This window comes from Chaetodon trifascialis, chromosome 20, assembly GCF_039877785.1.
Source record: "Chaetodon trifascialis isolate fChaTrf1 chromosome 20, fChaTrf1.hap1, whole genome shotgun sequence".
Taxonomy (NCBI): Eukaryota; Metazoa; Chordata; class Actinopteri; order Chaetodontiformes; family Chaetodontidae; genus Chaetodon; species Chaetodon trifascialis.
In genome coordinates, this window is record NC_092075.1 from 21,138,878 (window position 1) to 21,161,940 (window position 23,063).

Consider the following 23,063-nt stretch of genomic DNA (forward strand, 5'->3'; position numbering starts at 1 on the left):
TGGTTCAAACCTATGTTTTTCAGGAAGGAACATTGTTTTGGGCAACTTTGACAATGCTAGTGTTGAAGGCTGTTGTTGGTGGGTCAATGGTGATGAGATTTTGGTTTTCCACCAGGGCATCACTTATTGATGGGTCACTGAAGGTTTCCTCAATAAATTCAATCACCTCATCGTTCATGCTTCTTAAAGTCCCAGACTTCACCTCATCCGGAAGTGATCTGGTGAAGTGGTGTGGGTCTTTAATAAAATGGGGCCATCTAACTTTCATCCTTTTGTGCCTTTGTTTTCTTGCTCTGATGAGCTGTTCTCGGAGGCTGGCTGAAAGTTCTTCTATGCCTTCTTTTTCCACTTTGAACTGCTTGTTCAGGGTTTTGATTTCCTTCATGGGTTGTTTGATCCTCATTTCTCTATTCTATTTGACTGCCTTTCTGGTCTGGTGTTGCTTTCTTTCCTTGGCACCATTCCAAGGCATTGTTTTGCCAAGTAGTAGAGGATGGCCATCAATGAATGCGCCTTCCTTTCTGTTGTTTCAGTTTGAGCCTCTTCAAGCCCTTTGTTCAGGTCTTCATCAAGTACAGCCAACTCCATCGCATCACCCATCTTGGACCACTTGATTCTTTCCTTGGCTGTAGTGTGCTTTCTGGGATGGCACTGGAGGTTTCCAGTGTGTTCTGGGGGAACTTCAGGCACTGGAAGGTCTCTTGAGCTGTGGTGTGCTTGCCGTCTAGAGTTTTCCTGCATCTCACCAGACTGTATATCTGTGTGCTGCATGCGTATGCCTCCTTGGACCTGCTGTGATGTATCTTGAGCTCTCTCGCATTTTTGCAGATGTTTCCAAAATGACATTTCACTTCCCATGCCTCCCGTTCAAGGTTGTTTGTTTGAGCCTGTGTCTGTGCCACATTCCTGGTCTACCCTGATTCTATTCTGCCGAGTCTCTCAAACACCTCTTTTCAATGCCAGAATCCAACTGGACAGTGTTGTGAAGGTCAGCATGTTTGGGGTCATATTTCAACTTTGATTGGGAAACTGAAAATTGCATCTTGGTTTGTTACTATTGCCTGTGTAGCTGCCTGAGACAGAGCATTACTTTGCGATGTTAATTCTACTTCTGACCTGGCAATCGTCACAACACAGGATTTGCGGAGGGGTAAAATCCTTCCTCATAGTAATAGAGCTTGACTTCCTGAACTCGCTGGGACCTGGCACCTGAAGTTACACACCCCTACCACCATAGCCCATTCCTTTTTTTGATTTGTTCTGGGTTTTTTTTTAAATGCATGATTGTTTGTTTGTCGAAAGTCGTTGCTCCAATAATCACAGGTTTCAACATGGACCTCCAAGGCCAAGAAGTGCCAGGTATTACCAATGTGAATTGAAAGGGCTAATTTAAAATGTTCATTACTGAAACAGTTTGCCTTGAAACACTGCTTCCAATTACATTCTACTTTTAGCTTATTCTCTCTGTGCATACCAGCCCACACCATGTGTAGGGGTTCCTAGGAGATTCCAAACCATTGTGGGTGCCGTAGGTGGCTCAGCTGCTCCCACAGAAAGCTCAGCAGTAAACCAAGAATAAGTGACAAGTACTCAGGCTGTTTTTTAGAGTTTCTTGTGTTGGGATACAGCATTTGGCCTAGCACATTAAAATTTTTCTTTTTACTTTTGGACAATGTACACAACACACCTCAATACATATTGGAACAATCTCACCTTGTGCAACCTTGGATGGAAACAATGATTAAATCACCCGCCTGAGAAATCTAGGCTAAATGCTAAATTTGTTAACTTGCACTTACGTATATTTCATGCAATTCTTCTATGGAACATCAGGTAAATATATAAATTCGGAAAGTCTAAAACAAAATGGAAGGGTAACAGTAAACCAGTTTTCCTACACAAATGATGAATTCCCAGTCTGTCTCAGTCACAACAATTGTGCCGCTCTGCTTGGAGCTGGAACTGTAGCTTGCAAGAAAGTAGATAAGGTACTCCTGGTGCCTGACACACGGATGAGTGAACAACAGATGGTCCTTCCCACTTGTTCTCTCAGGGCAGATCCTTATGCTTTTCTTAGGATGCCATTGTAATAATGTCCCTTTTTTTGGCATAATGACAACAACACATTGCAGCACCCCGTGAGGTGCCTTTTCTTACTTAAATTCCCCAATAAAGAAATGAAAGTAGATTGAGACAAAATTGAGTTCAACTTTCAGGTTTTACCCCTCAGATCAATGTTAATCAACATGTTTAATTTTGTAACTTTTTTCCTCGTCCTGTTTGCAGCATGACCTAAAGATGGAGACAGTGACAGTCCATCCAGTCTAACTGCAGTCCAAGTGGACATCGCATACTGTAAAGAATACCTGGAAAACTAATTCCAGATATAAGTTTACACGAATTTTGTCATGGTGTTCTTAATGTTTCTGATGAATCTTTCACTTTCCTCAAATTCAGTCCTCACAGTAAATTCAACTATTCTCTCCTCAGGCCAAATGCAGTGCCAGCACAAAGTACAAAGTACACATTTTCTATCATCAAATGAAGACGTCAGTCTCAAGTCCTGCACGTGAATCCTTAATGTTGCCTATGATTTTCACTTTCACCTTCAATGTTTTTCACACCTTGCCATGACTTTCTGACTTGGGATTCCTTTCTATGTAATTTACTTTGAACTTTCTGCTCTCGACTCATGATGATAAACAAATGGGAAAACTCAAAATCAGAGGGAACATTAAGGACTCGTGTTAGACTGACCCAGTAACCACCATAACACCAAGAGGAAGTCTTCAGGAGATGTAGGAAGTGACTACCTCATGAAATTACAAAAAATAAAGAAAAAAATGTTTGATGCATTCTGCAAATTAATGTTTAAAGACAAACAAAGCACCTACTTTGTGTATTTATTTTGGACCAAATGTAATGACATTGTAGATGACCTTGTTTCCAATAATCAGACAGTGTTGTTTATTGTGGTAGAGGGTATGTGTTCAGGTGGGTCCCATACTCTTGAACGATTGTCATTCTGATTAATCAAATGTCATACTGACACCCTCTCACGTGGGAAAAAAAATAATGCAAACTGAAAGGGGTCAAGTCAGAAAGTGATTGACAAGAACGAGGAGGTAGTTTGAAGAAAACAGAAACACACATGCTGTACAATGATAACATGCAGTCAGAGTTTTAACAAAAAGATCACATGTGGCTTTTTTGGCTTCAGTCGACTTCGAGAGCAGCCTCCCTACGCTGCTGAAGACTTGTCCACAACACCAGCTACAGAGTTGGAGAGCAAGGACAACTTCTCAAGGGATGAAAGTGCATGATTACGTACACATTAAGTGTTGCAGACAGTACAGACACAGCTGGGCTACACATGTGGTGTGGCAACTTTGCATGCCCCTGAGGAATAATGAAGGAGTAATTTGTCCCATCCCAACATGTCCAAAATAAAAAATAATTGGAGAATTAGACTGCAAACACAGTTTGCACTGAATGAAGCTAAATAGGCGAAAACACCTGTATGAGTGTATCATACATTATCCCCATGTGCCAGCCAATGGAGCAAACACCATAGAAATACAAGTTCCACCTGGCCACATCATATATTATTTTGGTCATAAACAAATCTTACAATTAATTTTTGTCATACTGACTTGTCATGGTGGCTTTAGATTAAACCACATGACAAGACATTTTTTTTGTCTAGTGCAGAAACATGTAAGCATTTTCTAGAAAAAGGCCACCATCTATTTCACAGCACTTGGCCATTGTGAAATATCAATGTTTTTTTGGATGGGGGATGTTATGCATTTAGAGCACTGGCAGTAATGTACCCATCAGTATCCATGGTGATACTATTCCTGTTTGTATTGGGAAACAAAAAGCATGTCCCACAGTGAGCCTGTTTATATATATGCTCCATTTTTTTAAATATTTTTTTCTTTCACAAGTCACGCTTTTTACGGAAATATTTTTCGTAATTTGGATGGCTCTTTGCATTCTTCAGCAAGGATGCAAGCAGAAAAGTTGATTGAAGGCAACATAGACAAACATGGAGGAGACTGAACATGACACAGAATGGGGTAATTACAAACAGGAGAAGGTCTGACCAGCCAAGACAAAACAAGAGGCTCACAACTAAAAGACGGGCTGCTTCTGTCAAATGTGCATGGTTTGGGTATGGAAAGTCTGACACGGATCACAAACACGTACTTTACAAATTATGCTGCAGACCAATCCCCACAACAGACTCAAACACCACTAACCTCTCCGCAAGAATCGTGTCAAACTATACAGAGAGAGAGTACAGTTTAACTGATAGTTTACATGACGATTCTAAATAAAAGGAGAAAAATTACAGCTGCTAAGCATCAGTGAGTCAGGGCCAGGCATTTTGAGGAAGAAGGAGGATGAAAAAAGTAAGACAAGGAAGCTAAATGAGAAATACAGGTGGGTCCATCAGCAGAACTGTCCAAACCAAAATTATAATTAAACCTTAAAGTCACATTTCTCTCAAGTAGATATAAAATGTTCATTCTCCATCACCTGAGTCGTGAACTCACAACCTTTGCCCCAACAGCACATTGCGATCATGTTGAGCTACCTGGCGAAAATGTTCTATTTAGTGAGAGAAATATGTGGCAAAGAAACAAAGAAAGAACAAGATGAAACAAGAGTAACATAGTAGCTGCTTGCCATTATGAACAGGCAGGTCTGATAAAGCTGCACTAAGAATGTTCCAGCTACTACAGGGTGATAGAACGTACAATTACAATTATGCATTTGCAGACGCTTTTATCCAAACCGACGTACATACTGTATGAATTCACACTGACACAGCATCAGGGGCAGTTTTGGGGTTCAGTATCTTGCCCAAGGATACTGCAGCATGTGGACTGCTGAGACCAGGAGGTAGATCGGTGGGCGACCTCCTGAGCCACAGCCGGCCCCCGCACGACACAAAAAAACACAAGTCAAAATATTGAGATTATGTGTACTTCATCTGGACAACATAGAGATGTCTGTCATTTATTTTACAAAGACTGATTACTCTATAAGTGACAAACAGATGATCTATTTCCACTGAGTGCAACAGTTTACATGGAGATAGAATTGAAAATACTGTTAATATTTTGTTAAAATACAATTCTGAAATTTGCCACACTGCCCTGACATCAAATTTTTATCATTTATTGTCATGAACATTGGAGATGTATTTAGAGAGAATCTGCAGTATCTGTTAACAACAAAACATTTTGAAGTCTGGTGTCAATTCAGTAAAAAAACGAGGTGACGGGTTTATTTCATTTTTTAGTTTGAGAAAAACTGAGTGATAGACTTCAGGATTCCTGCCAGCTCAAAGCATCTGAACACTTCTGCACAGTGGTCCAAATTTTTGGTTAAAGTTGAAGCGTGGTAGCACATACAACTGATTTCTTATTAAGTTTCAGAGTTTTGTTTATTTTCATGCATTTATTTTCAGGCAGATTTTCTTGAAAGAAGAAGAAGAAGGTTGGTAAATAAAAGAAGGCTCAGCAGCAGACCTGCCTGGCCCCTAAAATCAACTCTGAGTAATTGTCCACAAATGCAGGATTTAGCATTTACATTGCAAGTGCGTTTGTTTGCTTGGCTGTTCTCTAATTGGATGAGTGTCATCCTACTTCAGTAGAGCACATTTGCATTAACACTAATTGGATCTTCCAGGGTGAACTATAATAGTGTAGACCAGTGTACAGCAGCACTCTGCAGTTGTGTCATACGTTTCTCTCTTTGTGACACTGCAGGGGGGTTTCGTGGGGGCTTGGGCGAAGGGTGGGAGGGTCATGTTCTGCTTCAGGCCCAGTAAACGCTGGAGCCGGCCCTGCACCATACACAAACATGTTTTGACAGCTGAGATTCACGTCAAGTGCGGCAGACAGACACATATCTGCGCGCCTGAACAACATCCGTAAACACAGCAGCCGCGTCCATTAATCACGGTCTCTGTCTGCACAGTGTCCGGTCACGACGGCAGCTCCGTATGACACGGCGGTTATAGCCCCATATGAATCCCCCAGCCAGGCCTGCCACTGCTGTGTGTGTGTGTGTGTGTGTGTGTGTGTGTGTGTGTGTGTGTGTGTGTGTGTGTGTGTGTGTCAGCGCTGCACAGCCTCATGCTAACGCCTGTGGTGCCTACCTTTCTACCAGGCACATTTCCCTCGCTGCTCCTGCTGCTGCGGCTGTATTAATAAAGACGACAATATTCACATTCAAACGCGTCCAGCCGCGGTGGTTAATTAAACCCGAGCGATGTTTTCCCAGCAGCATCCAGGGGGGTTACTCCTCCTTTGAGCCGAACATGAAGCCAAGGTCGTAACGTTTGGTCCGCAGGGTCCACAAACCGTGCGGGATACATTAGACGAAATCATACAAACGTGCAGGGACGTGCCAAATTAGCTACAATCGAAAAAAGAAGTGAAAAAGAATAAATACCGACAGCAGGAAGTGACAGGTAGGCGCACTTATCTTGACAGTCAGGTGTATTGCCTAATCATCCACTCGGTTTCCTACAGAGCACCCGCCTCTAGTAACAGCAGGCCAATCAGAGCGCTGCTCTAAGCTAGCGTCCTTCAGACGCAGGTGCACCTAAGATGCTTTCACGAGCTGTCTGGAGGCTCGTACAGCACAGACTCTCCGCGGTAAGTTCTTAGAAGCTCCTCAAACAAGAAGGCTTGACTGTCAAAATAACAAACATGTGATCCATTATAACGTTTGAAAATCATTCTGTAACTCTGCCCAGATGAGGAAACATAAACACACATTCGCAGATGCCTGCACTGTAGCAATTTTTCCTCTTGAGTCTCGATCAAATGATGTGCTCTATCATCAGAATATAAAATATAATATATTTCTGTTCTTACTGTAATATGAGTGGATTTGCTTGAGAAAAATGAATCTTTTAAAAGGCTATGATCCATAAGGTAAACATAATCATCAAGTGTAAGAATAATAACAATAAGACTAAATCATTTTATCCTCAATGAAAATATGACTAATAGCACAATCGTATAAGGAATTATATATATGTATGACAGTATATAACACGTAATATCAATAATTTGTTTATAATAACAATATAAATACAACAGGATACAACACAACCAAAGCTGTGGTGATCTACAAGCAGCTGTCCTAACAGACTGTTTTTAGTGGTCCCAGTACAAGGCCCTGCAGTCCTGGGAGCCATTTTCAATCTCTTAAACTGCATTAGGACTGCCTGTTCACACACACACACACACACACACACACACACACACACACACACACACACACACACACACACACACAAGTGTGTAAATGTCTCTGCAGCTTGTCTGGCTTATTGTTGGAGGGATATGATATTTACACTCCACTACTCTTAAAATATACAATGGTGTCATATTTCTATGAAGTCTATAAGCATTTATACAGTTGCCAGTTTATTAGGTACACTGAACTGAACCCAATTCAGTCTAACAGTCTTTCAATGAATCCTCCCCTCATGAAGGTTCTGATGTTCAGTGTTTGTTGTTTGAGTCTTTAATTCAGTTCTGTGTAGTTGTAGAGGATGCAGAGACAGTTACACCCCCCGTTGCATTTTGAATTTTTTGTAGATAACTGGTTTGTGAGGACATCAAGTTAGTCTCCCATGGTTTCACATCAGCTCTTCAACAGAGGAATATATCAAACAGTTAGCTCTCTCTCTTTTCTCTGAATCCCTGAAGGTGGATGCAGCCAGGAAGATGTGGGACAACTGCATTGATGGCTTCTCTCAGCATCTCCATTCTGATCAGGAGCAAACTTTGAAAGCAAGCTGATTGTGGAGGTCTTGAAGTTGTCAGGGGCTGACATGTCCCATTCCTCGTCTTATTATTCAATGAGGACTAGCAGTAAAGAGAGGTTTAACCACATCCTGGACAACATGTTGAGATTTCTACCCCCGCATTCCAAACAGAAGTGACCACAGATGATTCCGACCACGACTTCTGTATACAGTTGTCCCTTGGCTGCCCTTTGACCTTCTTTTCACAAACATCCTTGTGATGCGTCAGCCAATGTGATGTGACGTGAGCATGTTTTTGTTATGCTAATATCCAGTAATCCATCGGAGAGGTCAGCAACATAGTGATCATAGAAATTTTTATGTTTTCCATATCTTTTTTAATTATGTTTGTAAGTTTCCTTGCTAGCTTCAACCTGTTGTGTAGTGAGCTAACAGTCCTCTGTCATTTAATTTGTGTGGGAGCTCAAGTTACATGATCACAATTGGCTGGAGGGTTTTGTTATTTACCTCTTTCGTCAGGTATAGTTTTTTGTGTTTTAATGTATTGAATGCAACATAATCTGTCCCACTTTTGCTATTATACTCCATGGGAAAGGAGCTCATCTTACATGTTTACAACTGACCAGAGGATTTTGTTATTTATGTCTTTCATCAGAATAAACAGAGATCGCCTCCACGGATATCCTGGTCTGGGCATCTTCATCAAAACACAATGCATAAACACTAGACAACTGGTTACACACATATTCATGGAAGCATTTTATTTAGACTGCACAGCCACAGTTAGTGAAAGAGCGGAGACAGTCTGAGAAAAACTGGTTTCAGGAAGAGAAAAAAGGAAGTGACTTATTGGCTATATTGGAAGAATCTGAATCTTGACATGTTATGCTGTGCTTATTACAGACAGTTGAGTCTTGTTAGTTTGCACTCAGTGAAGCAAAACCAAAAGACCGTATATACAGTACCAGCTACAAACTGTTCATTCAAACATTTATGAGGCAAAGCCAAACTCAAAGATTGAAGACTGATGCTTTCAGTGTTTGCATTGATGGAAAGAAATCACCAGAGCCCAAAGTGTTCTCAACTACATGTATTCTGTATCAATTAAGTGCTAAAGATTTAAAGAGGCGATAAGGGGAAATCTGATGATTGTCTGACTTCTGCTTTATATCCTGCAATCATGTATAAACATCAGACCAACCAACATCCACAATAACAAGTCCCTCCTCACAATGAGTAGTTTAGTGGTCTATCAAAAGTAGAGGAACTGTGTTGGCACATCATTTAAATTATCATGTCAAAGATCCACTTTGAGAAAAGCCGAGCTTCATTTTCAACACGTCATTGGAGCGTTCTGTGACGTCCTTATGTGATAATTGTCTGAAAGATGTTGCTTTTCCTCTTGTGTTGTCGGTGAGGAGAACAGACAGAGCAGCTGGAGAGGATACAGGGCTGCAGTGTAAGAGGTCAGTGACTGTTTATGAAAGGGGGGGACACTGACAGACTTGAGTTCAGGGTGAGGTGAGCTTCAGCTGGCAGAGTGGAAAAAGTGAAATTGTGAATCAAGGGTCAGAGCGTGGAGATGAGGCCTTATGTGACGACATGGACAGGATGCTCTCTGCCTCTTCATACAGCTGAGAAACACACAGAACACACAGGCGGTTACTACATACGGATACATTTAGATTAGTGCACAAAGTAGAGGTGAAACTTTGCTACAGTACCAGCAATACTTCAGTGATTAATCTGTTTAACTGCAAAGGTGTCACTTCTTCAAGTCTGTACTACAAGCTGCTGAAACGTCAGCTGTTGAGAAACTAAAAAAAATAAAAAAGCTTAATAACTGTTCCTCTAAGAAGAACTCCACTAATTTCACACAAAATGTCAGACTTTTATGTATAAAAATGAATCTTTCATCTTTTCAACTTCCTGAAATTCACCAATAAAATTTCTGCAACTTTTTTTTTTAACTTGATTTGGATTCAAGTTTTTGAAATACTGGACAGTCAACTTTATCTGAATTTATGAGTCCTATGTTTTGGAATTCGAATTCAATGTTTTTGGAGTCATACAACTTGAAATAACCTGCTGCAGCTGTGCAAGGAGAGGGGCCAGAAAGAAGCCTGGCTGCCGAGACGTATTATGACATAATATGACCAAAACTCAAGTGGGTGACCGTCAGCTGTGTACTCAGGAACAAGTCTATCATTGCAGTTGGATAGATAACTAGCTGTCTCACAGACTGCTGCCAGAGCTGATTGAGGCAGACTGTAGCTGTGATTATGATTATAGCCATGGGATGACAGAGCTTTGGTGGTTGCTGTAGCTGTGATTGTGGTTGTAGACATGGCTGTGCTTTGATTGTTATGGTCATGGCTGTGACAAATTAGTTTATACTGGGTGTAACACTAACTAGGGGTTGCATGTGTGCAGTGAATTGACATGGCGGTTCTGCCTGAGCACCGTACTGACACTGATGTAATCCTGTGGTGTATTTGTAACACATCTGTCATATCTGATGGAAGCAGTCGGAGCAGTAATGAGTAGCCTCAGTACAGCTGTTGTATCCATATCATCATGGATCCAACCACAAATGCAGCTGTAGTCTGAGCACTAACCACATCCACAGCTTCACCCAGCACAGCCAGGCGGAGCAGCTTTCACAGCCACTGTGTGTTTCCTGTCAGAGCTCTGCCTTTTGAATGAGTAAAAAGTAATAAATGCATCATGTAAAGGATGCAACCGATGTTTGGTGGCTTTTAGACCTCTAAGGCGACCAGAAAGTCCTTTGTACTGCTTCATATTACTTTCACCATTCTTAACCTCTTTGTGGTCACGATTAGCTTAATACATCGATTAGAATAATAAAATACTTTTCTCCTTACTGGTACAAACGGCACATCTTGGAACAGTTCCTGAATGAAGCGGCGTGAGGACAGGTGGAACATGCAGTGAGCCAGCAGGTAGGACACCTCTGAATATAGACAGATGTCATCAAATGCATAGGGGAACTTCTCCTTGATCCTACCATAAAACACATTCGCCAACACATCAGAATGGAGAGATGTAAACAAAGTACAAAGTTAAAGGACAGGTTCAGTCTCACGTTAACAGTCGGGTCTCGTGGTTTTTCATCCCCACAGAGGAGCTGAGATTGATGACCAGACGAAGAACCTCCTTCCTCATCAGGACCCTGCCAGCCGGAGCATCCTCGGCGATGGACTTCACCCCTGCCAAGGTACAAAGAGAAAATGAAATGATCTGAAACTAGAAATGCACCATTATGGAAGTCCAGGTCCAATAATGATAATAAATGTTACATAAATATAATAATAACCAATAATTTCTGATTGCTGTGGGCAAATATGTATAAAGAGTCTTATTTACCAATAAAGAATACATGTATCTCTTGCAAACCTGTTTATAATAATTCATTTCTAATAAAGTAGTTACCCTTGAACTCCACTGTTTAGAAAGCATTCAAGTAATTTACAATAAACTGCATAAAGGTTCTGTGTATCATTCATCCTCTCCTCTGCTGTTGATGTGTACAGACAGACCACTAGATTAGTGGAGAGGCTAGTTGGTCCCAGACTCAAAGTCTAAAGTTAAACTAATTTTAAGACAGGTGGCTAATTAGGATCAATCACATTACAGTTTGCAGAGAGAGTTAATTTATAACATGTAAGGTCAAACATCCCTGTTGATGGTGAAGGAACAGAGGTTGAGTTCTGCAAGTTAATGTTCTGCTTGATCTACATGTGTTTGATAAATTGGCTGTACTGTCTCGTTTACTGCTGGGATATGTTGCATTTAATGGATAACAATAACAGCCTGCAGTTTTGTTCATGATTTGCATTCTAATACTGAGGCAATTTGACTTTGGTTTCACATGAACACAAACAGTGGCTATCTATCTATCTAGCCTTCAAGGCAAATTTCAGCTCAAATGGGCTTAGATGTTCAGCCACTGGGCTACTATTGATGCAAGATACTACACTGACAGCAGAATACAGACCCCTCATCTAAGCAGATTTTTGTTAAGACATCATTTAGGCAATCAAAATGTTTTAGCACCATTTAATTGTACATATTTTCCGCTCTCTATGTGATGTTACAATTACGCGTGTCTCCTTTAGCTTCAATCTTGAAGTCCAAGGCAATGAAGTTAATAAACAACTTTTTAGGATTAGGTTAGCTTATGTAATAAGTGACAAGACAACCCAATGACATAGTTCTAACTAATATCAGCCAATATATCCATGGTCGGGCTCTAACGGGCTCAAGAAAATTCTAATATCAGAATAATCGCAATAACTTGGTTTTCTTATTTATCTGCCAATATCTACAGTACCAGCTACAAACTTCGAATGTAAAAGGTGAATTCAAATTGGAGCACCTACCCCAAACAAGTTCTGTGCTGCGACTACTACCCCCAGATCCCTGGGACACAGTGTCACTGCATTCAGAACCGCCTGACAGCTTGGCTTGAACCATGACCTCTGCATGGTTTGCTGGAGGTGAACTGCACCACTCTGAGAATGGGGGAACCACTACTGTATCTGAAGAAGATGATGAAGAGGAGTTCCACTTGACAAAATATAAAACCTTCGGTGACAAAGTAGCTTTCCTAGGCAGTTCATTAAATAAACATTTTAGCAATGAACTATCGTGTGTTGCACTATTTAATTTAACCAGAAATAGGATCCCACCTGGCCTGCTGCTTTGAGAGTTGATTCCAAGCACAGTAAGTCCAGCGCAATACAGGCAGTTGACATCATTGTGTTCTTGAAGACATGCTTCCTCTGAGTCCAGCATCTGCTGCTGCTCTGCCCGGCTCACTGCCATCAGCTCTGTAATACTGAGCTGAGAGTGAAACCTTGCTGGCCGACACCCATCACTGGGGCCTGAGGACACACACAGCAGATGTTAAAAAGATGCTGAAGCCGGTATCGGCTATCTGAAGTGCAATCTCGCACAGATTCAAAGAGTGGTCTGAACACGGACATGGACACAGACTCTTTTGCATATCTCCAACTTGTCGTGGTTTTAAATGTTAGTTTTGTTATTTCCCCTTTTATGTTGAAGGTTTATCTCATGTGTCATCTTTTGCTTTACTTCCTGTGTTTTCCTGCCTGTGTGATTGGGAAGTAAAGCCTGTATTTTTCACCTATAGTCTCGGCCAGATCATCTTCATACTTCATGTGTCATGTTCCAGCCTTCTTATGACTACTCGCTACTTTCCCAGTGTTTTTGGATTTGTGTTTTTATTTTTCTCTAACCTCGCTGGTTTTTTGCTTTTGGAATGATTATTTTGGTTTCAACTTTGCCGTGCGTCACTCTCCTAGAACTTATGACAACTGAAGAATTTTCTTACAACACATCAGCAAAGGGAAAACATTGAAAAACCCGCTCCTCACGTACAGTTCATAAACAAAAAAGATTCTTCAGAGATACTTCATCTCTTTCCAGCTGAAACCTTTGTGACACAATCTGTCGATCTACGTATTTTTGTTTTGTTTTGAAAAATACAGGGGAAAGTTGGAAAATGCTATACAGTTATGTTAAAAGTAATCCTCTTTTTGACAATTGAAGCATAAATTTGGTATAATTCCAAACTCGAAGAGTTAAAAGGCCATTCCTCTGGTACCAGTGGGTTGAATGCAGGAAACCTATATTTCAGGGAACTTTACAAAAATGGTAATATGGTCACTTGATTATTTGAAACAAATTTATAATGGGGCAAATTCAGATTTTCTCCCATGGCCTTGTCAAAATGTATGGGAACTTTATGAGATGGAGCAAATCACAAAAGGACTAAGACTTCAAAATGTACAAAAGGTTAGAGTCTTCCATTCTTTAACATGCTTAAATGTGAAAATGTATTAGAATTGTCTTAGATGTTGAAATCCAAACCAAATTTAAGATAAATGGATGGTAGTGCTTGCTGGGATTGCCAAACATGTTGTGATCTGTTATTTTCAGTGCTGACTCATTATAAATTCTCACCATCAGAGTCTCCAGGGAAGAATTTAGCAGAACGGTCTTCAGAAGGTGGGCTCATCCTCTTTTGGAAATACGGTGTTTCTTTAATCTGAGGGAATCCAAGAATAAAAGTCGCATGCCACTCAGTTCAGGTTCACAACAAATCTCAGAAGAATCAAAATAGAGATGTGGTGTTTTCTTAACAAAAAGCATTGTTATACATTATTAGCCTTGCCTGGAACATGTTGTTGATATTAACAGGCAAAGCTATGCCTATGTAGTCATCAGAGGAGCCATAGGTGGTACTGGACACTATGGAGTGTACAGAAGAGGAGCGCTGCAGCGTAGTTTGGTTAATTGGGCTCAGCAGATCTTCCTTATCCAGAGATACAAAGCTCAGAGCTTTCAGAAATCTGAAGACAAATCAAAGGCACATAAAGTATGTTTTCATTCTTCCTCTCCATGCCTTGTTTTGCCAAAATGACCAGCTCATTTCACATGGCCAATTATGTGCAGTGGGTGTGTAGTCCGTTTTATCAGATATGTTCCGGACGTGTCAATGACATGTACGAAAAACCTCCATCAATCAAATTAATCCTATTCTTTATTCTCTATTTGTGAATTTCTTAAGAATTTGTGTATCTTGATCATAACTAAAACATAGTAAAATTGGGTCAAAACACCAACACTTGGCATTTTAGGCATTAACACTTACTGTGTGCTGGTCACATTAAATTAGGATGTTAAGGAGTTTGCTGCAATGCAGCCATGGTCAATGGATCTAAATTCTCCAATACCCATGAGCCTTGACCACCATTGCTATGGCGAAGAAGCCAGCGAGAGGTGTGAAACAGAGTGGTAGCAAATTCAAAATTCTAGGTCGCTTGATTTGTAAACAAAACACAAGAAGACCATAGCAGCCAAATGCTTCCAAAATTGGCCCACCTTCTAATAGTCAATTGTGTTTTCAGTTCATCCCATGTAACATTAGAAGCCCCACCTTTATTGGGTGAACTAGACCTCAGCAACTGCCAGGAGCACCCACATGCAACTCCAGCACTACCTGCTGCAACAACAGCAGTAGCATGGTAGCCCTGACCGGACTCCCTGTGGTGGCAGCAGATTCTGCATCACAGCATCCCAGTACGGGAGATTCAACAGGCACTTTTACTACACACACATAAAAATGCAAAAACTCTGTGATACTGCAAGTGTAATAAAGAAAATATTATGCCCCCATTTATGCAGATAGGAAAGACAAAAAATAGCAAACACCTCTCAATTCAATGTAGTCATGTAAAACACTACCTTTAACTATGAGCTCAGTAACTAACAAATAATTGAGGAACTGTAACACAGTTCCAACCGTACACTGTACAACCTTCAAATAACGCGTTGTGTTTCATACATGCTGAGCATGCCTACAGCACAGTGTCGTAACTCAATTTATAGAGACATAAGGAGAGGAAATAAGAAATAATGGTGTGTCTCTAATGTAAGCCTGTTGCCAGTGCCTTTGTGTACCTGCCACTGAGGTAAATAAAGGCAACAACTAACAATTTAAAGTGGCTCTGTTCCAACTAACACAGGTTTGGGGTGTTGTGTTCAATAATTCTGTATTTACGGACAATAAATAAATAAAATAATATTTAAACATTTACAGGTACCTCTGTGAAGTGAGTCTGGAGTCCAAGCTGCCTGTGTTCATTGTGATGGCATCAGTGAAGAGTATGTCTTTGGCTGGGGAGGCCAGGGCCTCACTGTGTGACAGAGATGGCTGGATGCGTTGATACTGCAGCCTCCTTAGGGTGGCGTAGCCCAGAGCATCACGAGGACTTGTGCAACCATTGTGAGAGCTTGAGTACTTTAGCTTGCCAAATCCCAAAGCATCTCTGGAGCTAGAGCAGAGGTTGCAGTCAGCTAGGCTGCTGAGGGTGGTCACTGAGGGAGACTTGAGAGACTGGGCTCGGCGGGGCAAGGTGTGTGAGGAGCCAGGAGGTACAAGCGAGGTAGAGAAGGACTTGGAAACTGAGAGTGGTTTGGAGCAGGGTTGGGGTGTCAGTGAGTGCACATTCTGGATTGCCTGGGTGCTTATTACAGTGTTAAGACTTAAACAGTTGGTGTCTATGGTGGAGTGGCAGGAGGTCATGGAGCTGATGCCACTCGTGGTGGTGTCTGTGTTAAGGCTCTGGCTGCTTTTAAATTGGTCTCCACTGCCTCCTGAGGGCCCATCTTCAGCCAAATGCTCGTAGCTACACTGCCCCCCCTGGTTCTCAAATGTCCTGACCCCTGACCCATCCATTTCCCCATTGCTGGGTATGCTCCAACCATTATCTATGGCTTTATTCCCCATAAAGGAGGTTTCTCTACCACGAGAAGGGATTTTAGACTGAGAGGCATCTGTTTCTACAAATGGGTAGCTGGTAGGTTCTGCAATAGTGCCCTCTTTCCCATTGAGCCCTCCTTGTTCTTGGTTGACGCCGTTAGAGTAGGGGGCAGTGTGAGGCTTCTTCCCAGGGAGAGACAGGGAGTGAAGAAGACGGTTGCGGAAGTGGCGAGAAGCCAGCATGGAGAAATGGCATCGGTCCTTGTCTGTGAAGTCACAGCCTTCTAGCCTCTTATCATCTAGCATACACACACCTGCAAACAACACAACAACAGTTCTTGTAACAAAGTTCTGAAAGTAATCAAATCATTCTTTTATTGTATTGGAGATTCTGGGCTTACTGGGTTGTATGGAGTCACTCTTGCTGTTGTGCCTGGAGTCTGTGGCCTCTGTAAGCCTGAGGGTACTGGGGGCAGAGGACAGCAGGTTGGAGGGTCTGGGCTGCGGGTCCAACTCCTCCGGTACTACAGGCCACAGCATACTATGGCTGTGCCGTACAGCATCCCAGCCCTGCTGCTTCAATGTGTCACAGCCCTGCCTTGTCTTACTTATGAGGCCCAGTACATAAAGACACGCCCTGCACACAACCCATAGAGACAGTGTCTAAAAATCAGAGGCAGATGACTGGCAATGATGGCATCTCAGGACATTACTACTAAGGCTGAAGTTTTTCCATGATTTTAGACTTACTATTTCTCAGGAATATTGACCTTATGGGTGTCAGCAACACGAAAGTGCTCCAACTCTGTCATTTTCTCTTTAATTTCCTGACTATACCAGAAATGAGAAGATGCCATGTTGTGCAGGTGGACATCTGCTACTTGTGATCAACTTGCACCTGATATCAAATATCTGAGCCGTTACATAATAAAACATGCAGTGTCGACAAATGGCAGCTGGGAGAAAACAATGGTCACTTTCTTCAATGGCAGTCTGACAAACGCTGACCAATAGTTACATCCATCCATCCATTATCTATACCGCCTATCCCTTTCGGGGTTGCGGGGGGCTGGAGCCTATCCCAGCTACAATGGGCGGGAGGCGGGGTACACCCTGAACCGGTCGCCAGCCGATTGCAGGGCCACATGCAAGGACAAACAAACATTCACACTCACACTCACACCTACGGACAATTTAGAGTCATCAATTAACCTAATGAGCATGTTTTTGGTCTGTGGGAGGAAGCCGGAGTACCCGGAGAGAACCCACACAATAGTTACATAGCAGCCATAATTAGATCAGTTCAACTGCACAGCTCTGGGATCAGCTGGCCATCTTATTGTTTTAGTAGTTACGGAGGCAGGTCAGACTGTGTTAATATTTGTGTTTTATTATGTTCCTCTAATAATATCGTATAAAGTAGTCTGATTGTGGACTTTCAAACTGATCATAAACAACATATTTAAAAAAGCAGTGTCAGTGTAGTGGACAGTCTGGTTAGCTACAATATTATATGCAGCCTAGTTTTCCTACTTAATTTATAACAAGCTCATTATTGCAAATTATATTATGAAGTGAAGATGTACCATATATTATGTACAGTACAGGCCAAAAGTCTGGACACACCTTCTCATTCAATGCGTTTTCTTTATTTTCATGACGATTTACATTGTAGATTCTCACTGAAGGCATCAAAACTATGAATGAACACATGTGGAGTTATGTACTTAACAAAAAAAGGTGAAATAACTGAAAACATGTTTTATATTCTAGTTTCTTCAAAATAGCCACCCTTTGCTCTGATTACTGCTTTGCACACTCTTGGCATTCTCTCGATGAGCTTCAAGAGGTGGTCACCTGAAATGGTTTTCCAACAGTCTTGAAGGAGTTCCCCGAGGTGTTTAGCACTTGTTGGCCCCTTTTTCCACCCAAATTCCACTAATTAACCCTGATAAGGCACACCTGTGAAGTGAAAACCATTTCAGGTGACTACCTCTTGAAGGTAGTAGTTGATAAACTATGTTTTCAATTATTTCACCTTTTTTTGTTAAGTACATAACTCCACATGTGTTCATTCATAGTTTTGATGCCTTCAGTGAGAATCTACAATGTAAATCGTCATGAAAATAAAGAAAACGCATTGAATGAGAAGGTGTGTCCAAACTTTTGGCCTGTACTGTAGTTGGGTGAAAAGTTGTATTTCACTCATATTTATAAAGCAGCACCAACGTGCTGGGTGTGTAAAGTGAACATAAGACCTCTCCCGAATGGTCTGCCAGCTGGCAGCTGACCATAATAATGGCATTTTAAGCTCAGAATGTAGCCATGACGAGTTCATGAGGTCTGAAGAAGGCGCCATTGTTTCATACAGTGACCTGAGTTAAACAAAGTGAAGCAGTTCAGAAGTCCTACCCTCTGATGGACAGAACCTCACAGTGGTGAGCCAGAGCCACTATATCAGTGATCACCCCCTCCTCCAGCAGCAAGTTCAGACCCCAGTTTGATGAGCCTATGTTTCCCTGGTAGAAAAGACAACTAGTGAACATCAACTGTGCATTTCCTTCTCTTAAAATGACATATTTTCCAAATAGAATGTCTAAATAATAACAGAATTATAAACGCTGACCAAAGCCCAAAGTGCTGCCTTCAGTTGTTTGATGCCCTCCCACTTATCCAGGACAGGAGATCGAACACTGTAGCTTAAATCAGGAACCACATTCTGCAGGAGGAAGTGGAAAGAAAGAAAGAAAGAAAGAAAGAAAGAAAGAAAGAAAGAAAGAAAGAAAGAAAGAAAGAAAGAAAGAAAGAAAGAAAGAAAGAAAGAAAGAAATCGTTTATTAGTCACAATATTTTACACAACATGCAGAGTTAGGGGGGAAACTGCACACGCCATGCATATGTGAAATTAATTCTCCACTTTTAACCCATCCTGGTCCGTCCTTCCTGGAGGAGCGGTGGGCTGCCAGCCGACTGCTGCCCGGGGACCAGTTCCTTGTCTTCACCATTGGACAGGTGGTTATGTTTTTGCATGTTTTGTGTTTTTTTTTGTGGAGGATACCCCAGGTGAACACGGGGAGAACATGCAAACTCCACACAGAAAGGCAACTTTTTTCCTCGAGCAGCAGGCACCGAAGGCATGGTGGAGGACACACCCCCAGCGCCCACAGCAGGAATCGAACCAGGACCTTCTAGCTGTGAGGTGACAGTGTTTCCACCGTGCCACCACAAAGAAGAACTATGGCATGACATCTAGACTTCGACAAAAGCAGCTTGACTGTTATTTCAAATTATTCAATGAAGAATAAAAGCGATAATTTCAGTCCTTCAGTCCTCATGATACTGCCTCTCAGAAAAAACAGGCTGACTGGAATTGGCCATCAATAACTAAATAATTAAACTTAAGAAATAATTAAAAATTAACTAATTATTTTGAATTGTTATTTCCATCCATCCATCCATTTTCTATACCGCCTATCCCTTTCGGGGTTGCGGGGGGGGGTCTGGAGCCTATCCCAGCCGTCAACGGGGTACACCCTGAACCGGTCACCAGCCGATCGCAGGGCAACATATATAGACACACAACCATTCATGCTCACACTCACACCTAAGGACAATTTGTAGTCACCAATTAACCTAATGAGCATGTTTTTGGTCTGTGGGAGGAAGCCGGAGATGCCCGGAGATCCACGGGAAGAACATGCAAACTTCACACAGAAAGGCCTGACCCGGGAATCGAACCAGCAACCTTCTTGCTGTGAGGCACGCGCACTACCTGCTGCACCACCGTGCAGCTGAATTGTTATTTCATTATTACCAATTTACCATATCACCATAAATAACTATTGAGTTTTACTGGAGATCTTTTTTAATTTCATTATAGTAAAGTCAAGTCAGTTTTATTCATATAGTCCACAATCACAAATAATTAATAAGGAGGGAGATGAAATTCATTACATCAGATGAATCATTTTTTATCTGAAAGTTGTAAAACATTGATCTTTGGTTTCTACATTGAAGAAGCATTAACGTACAACTTGACAATAAATTATACATTTATACAAATATAAGCAGTGAATAAATGTGAAATTAATATGAGGTGAAATCAGAGTCAAATAACTGCAGGAAATCAATCTTTAAATGGCAAATAAAGTGATTAGTCAGTTCAAGGTAGTGAAAGGAGTATGTGGGGATGAATCAAAGATAGATTACTAATGCACCTTTCTAAGATGCACCTCAGAGCCAGTCTGGGACTCTTCCCTTTACACTCAAAGTCCCTTCTTCTAATGCTCATGTTCTCTAAACAAGGAACTCTTTCCAAAGAAGCATGGATGCTTATGAAAGGCTGTATGACTATCATGTTTGAACGAGCACCTTGGCATTCCTGACCATGTTAGACGTTTGCTACCTTAACAAACAATAACAAAATCATGCATGTAAATATATGTTAAAAAAATTCTATATTAATAGACTGTGGTTGTTTCGTAATGAGGTACCATTACAAGTACAAGAAAGAGTACAAGAAATTATCTTAAAAGAGAACTCCAAAAGAACATGGTGTCACTTCCCTGTGATGGTACTCAGGCAGGGAAATGGGCAATGGAAACCGCGTCCCCAGGGACAAGCCGTCCCCTTACTGCACTGTCTGTATAAAAGACCGGTGTGGAACATGCAAAGCAGATTCTTTTGTTTAAGATCTCTGCTTTAATTTCAACCATCTTCACCTCACACCCCGGAAACAGCAGTGTGTTTTCCTACTTCTGACGCTGCCGAGCCAGCTCAGCCATTAAACTCAGGGTCCCATAAGCAGCACTTTCCTCTCTGCTAACTGGATGAATTTATAATTGGATTTCATAACCAACTTCTTCACCAATTTCTCACTGCTTTCACCAGCTGCTCCAGTGACGGCCATTACTTATCTTATTTGATTCATTCACATGCTTCATATTTATTCTATTTATTCTGCCAACTCTGGTTTTACCTTCATTTTTTTGTTCACTGTCTTGGCATTATAGTTTGTGTGTTGTTGTGTCATTGTTTAGTCATCATTTGTAATAAAATAAGTATTTGTAATAAATGTGCTGACATATGCATTTTTTTGCATTTCACTGTACTTTACATATCAGATTTCTTTTTGCTTCGTTAAAGTGAATTCTTCCCCCAAATTGAATTGGTAGGTGAAATACTGTCGCCTGATCAACAAGTGGACGGTATTATTTTGCTTTCAAAATTCTATCGCTGGACAAATAATTAGTGTTGAATGTACTAATTCTTCACACCGTATTTCCCCAAACAGAGCTAATCTTCCTCACATTCATTATGTTCAAATGTATTAAAAAGTGCAAAACTAGAATATGAGTGTGACAGACTATAACAGTGATTCTCACTTTTCAGTGGGTTGCAGGCCTTTGCCAGTGCTGCGGCTTGGGTCGGGGCTTATCATTAAGGGGTGATGGTGGGTCCTGAAGCCAGACCAGTTGAGAACCACTCAACTATGACACTGCTGATTTATTTTGTTTGTTTGTTTTTGAAAAGTGTTAAGAAAATGGGAAGTTTCTGAATGGTTATGGTCTCACAATGATATGCTAATGACATAGCTGGCATACATTCTATGCCTTAGTTAGCAAACTGCCCAGACTTTCTGACCATGATCTACTCGCTATCTTTGTATAAAGTTAGGCTCCGTTAATGTTCTCATCAGTTGTGGATGGGACACTTGCACACCATACTAACACTTCACTTCAGCCAGGTCAATACATCATTTTGTCCTGTAACTTGTAGAAATAAAAAACATTTTGCTAAAAAGTGTCAGTAACCGCATGGAGAGGAAACAAACGTTTTTTGTGAAAATGGAAGTGTTCATCAATCAACTATCACTAACATTGAGTCTTTGAGACTACAGCTAAATTTCGCTCTCGCATAAGCATGTAGCCCTCAGTCAGATCCCTGGTGCTTTAATTTTCACACCAACTCTTATTTCAACCATGGACCACCAGCATCTGACTTCCTGTCACATCATTTCATCTTTATTTCTATCACAGTACATCTCTGTGATGTCACAGCTATAGCAATTGTAGTAATACTTAATTTTTTCTTTCAGGTTTTCTAATGACTACTGACACTGATAAGTATGTTATGTTTTCGCCTGCTGATTTGTGACAGCAGGTCATGAAGCTCAGAGGAGTGAAGTTCTTCTTTTTACTCTTGGGTAAAAAAAAAAAAAAAAGTAGAAGTTTCATTGACTAGTTTTGTGAAGGTAACTTGGCCACTTAGAAAAGATTTCTACAGCAGACTAAGGCACAAAGCAGTAAGGCGCACAACCATTAATTGCATCTCCCAAGATGTCAAACTCCACCCAGTCCATAGCTGAGATGCAACAACAGGTGAACTTACCTTGGCTTGAAGTAGCTGGCAGCCAGTCTTATCATGAACCAGTTGACCATACAAGTGCACAGGAAGGTAAACATCAGGCCTCTGTAACCTGCCGTACCGTAAACAAAGAGGTAACAATGTAACATTCTGGATTTGTGTCATATTGTTTCCTGTTTTATTTTGTAATGTTAACCTCTTGTGTCATTTCAGTTTCCTGTGCTTTCCCGCCTTTCATCATCCACACCTGCGGCCACTCACTCACCTGCCCCTGATTATTACCTTCCCTGTGTATATATGTCCACCAGCTCCTCATGGCTTTGCCAGATTGTCTTTGTTCTCTATGACCTAAGATCTAGCATTAGCTGTGCGATTCCTGGTGTTATCTAACCTTGCCTGTTCATTTTCTTATTTCAAGGATTGGCTTTTTCCCTGTCTGTTTTTGTTAGCCTTTTTTTTGGATTCCTGGTTTTCCTTTTGCCTTATTTTGGATTCACATAAAGACAGTGATTTTTGTTCAACCCCACTCTGTCTCCAGAGTTCTTTTTGTTTCTCTGCATCTGAGTCCCAGTTTCTCCAGAGTTG

The 23,063-nt window shown here is 41.2% G+C and overlaps 2 protein-coding genes across 6 annotated transcripts in view; both read right to left on the reverse strand.

Annotated features, from left to right (window-relative positions):
* The window catches only part of LOC139348378 (ras-specific guanine nucleotide-releasing factor RalGPS1-like), a 92,660-nt gene extending 86,106 nt beyond the window's left edge, over positions 1-6,554 (reverse strand). For both annotated transcript variants that reach the window (XM_070988404.1, XM_070988403.1), the window contains exon 1: positions 6,176-6,554. The gene's annotated coding sequence lies outside the window, so the exon portion shown is untranslated. The remainder of the gene's footprint in view (positions 1-6,175) is intronic.
* A 1,984-nt stretch (positions 6,555-8,538) lies between these two features.
* Positions 8,539-23,063, reverse strand: part of LOC139348778 (rapamycin-insensitive companion of mTOR-like) — a 32,943-nt gene continuing 18,418 nt past the window's right edge. For 2 of the 4 annotated variants that reach the window (XM_070989114.1, XM_070989113.1), the window contains 12 exons: positions 22,503-22,590; positions 18,739-18,831; positions 18,525-18,631; positions 16,514-16,749; positions 15,454-16,426; positions 14,022-14,199; positions 13,811-13,895; positions 12,514-12,708; positions 12,205-12,363; positions 10,908-11,031; positions 10,687-10,825; positions 8,539-9,435 (listed from right to left, as the gene is read on the reverse strand). In XM_070989114.1, the coding sequence (XP_070845215.1) occupies positions 9,364-9,435; positions 10,687-10,825; positions 10,908-11,031; positions 12,205-12,363; positions 12,514-12,708; positions 13,811-13,895; positions 14,022-14,199; positions 15,454-16,426; positions 16,514-16,749; positions 18,525-18,631; positions 18,739-18,831; positions 22,503-22,590 (2,449 nt within the window). In that variant the 3' untranslated portion in view covers positions 8,539-9,363. The remainder of the gene's footprint in view (positions 9,436-10,686; positions 10,826-10,907; positions 11,032-12,204; positions 12,364-12,513; positions 12,709-13,810; positions 13,896-14,021; positions 14,200-15,453; positions 16,427-16,513; positions 16,750-18,524; positions 18,632-18,738; positions 18,832-22,502; positions 22,591-23,063) is intronic. The other 2 variants (XM_070989115.1, XR_011603417.1) reach the window with 2 other exon arrangements.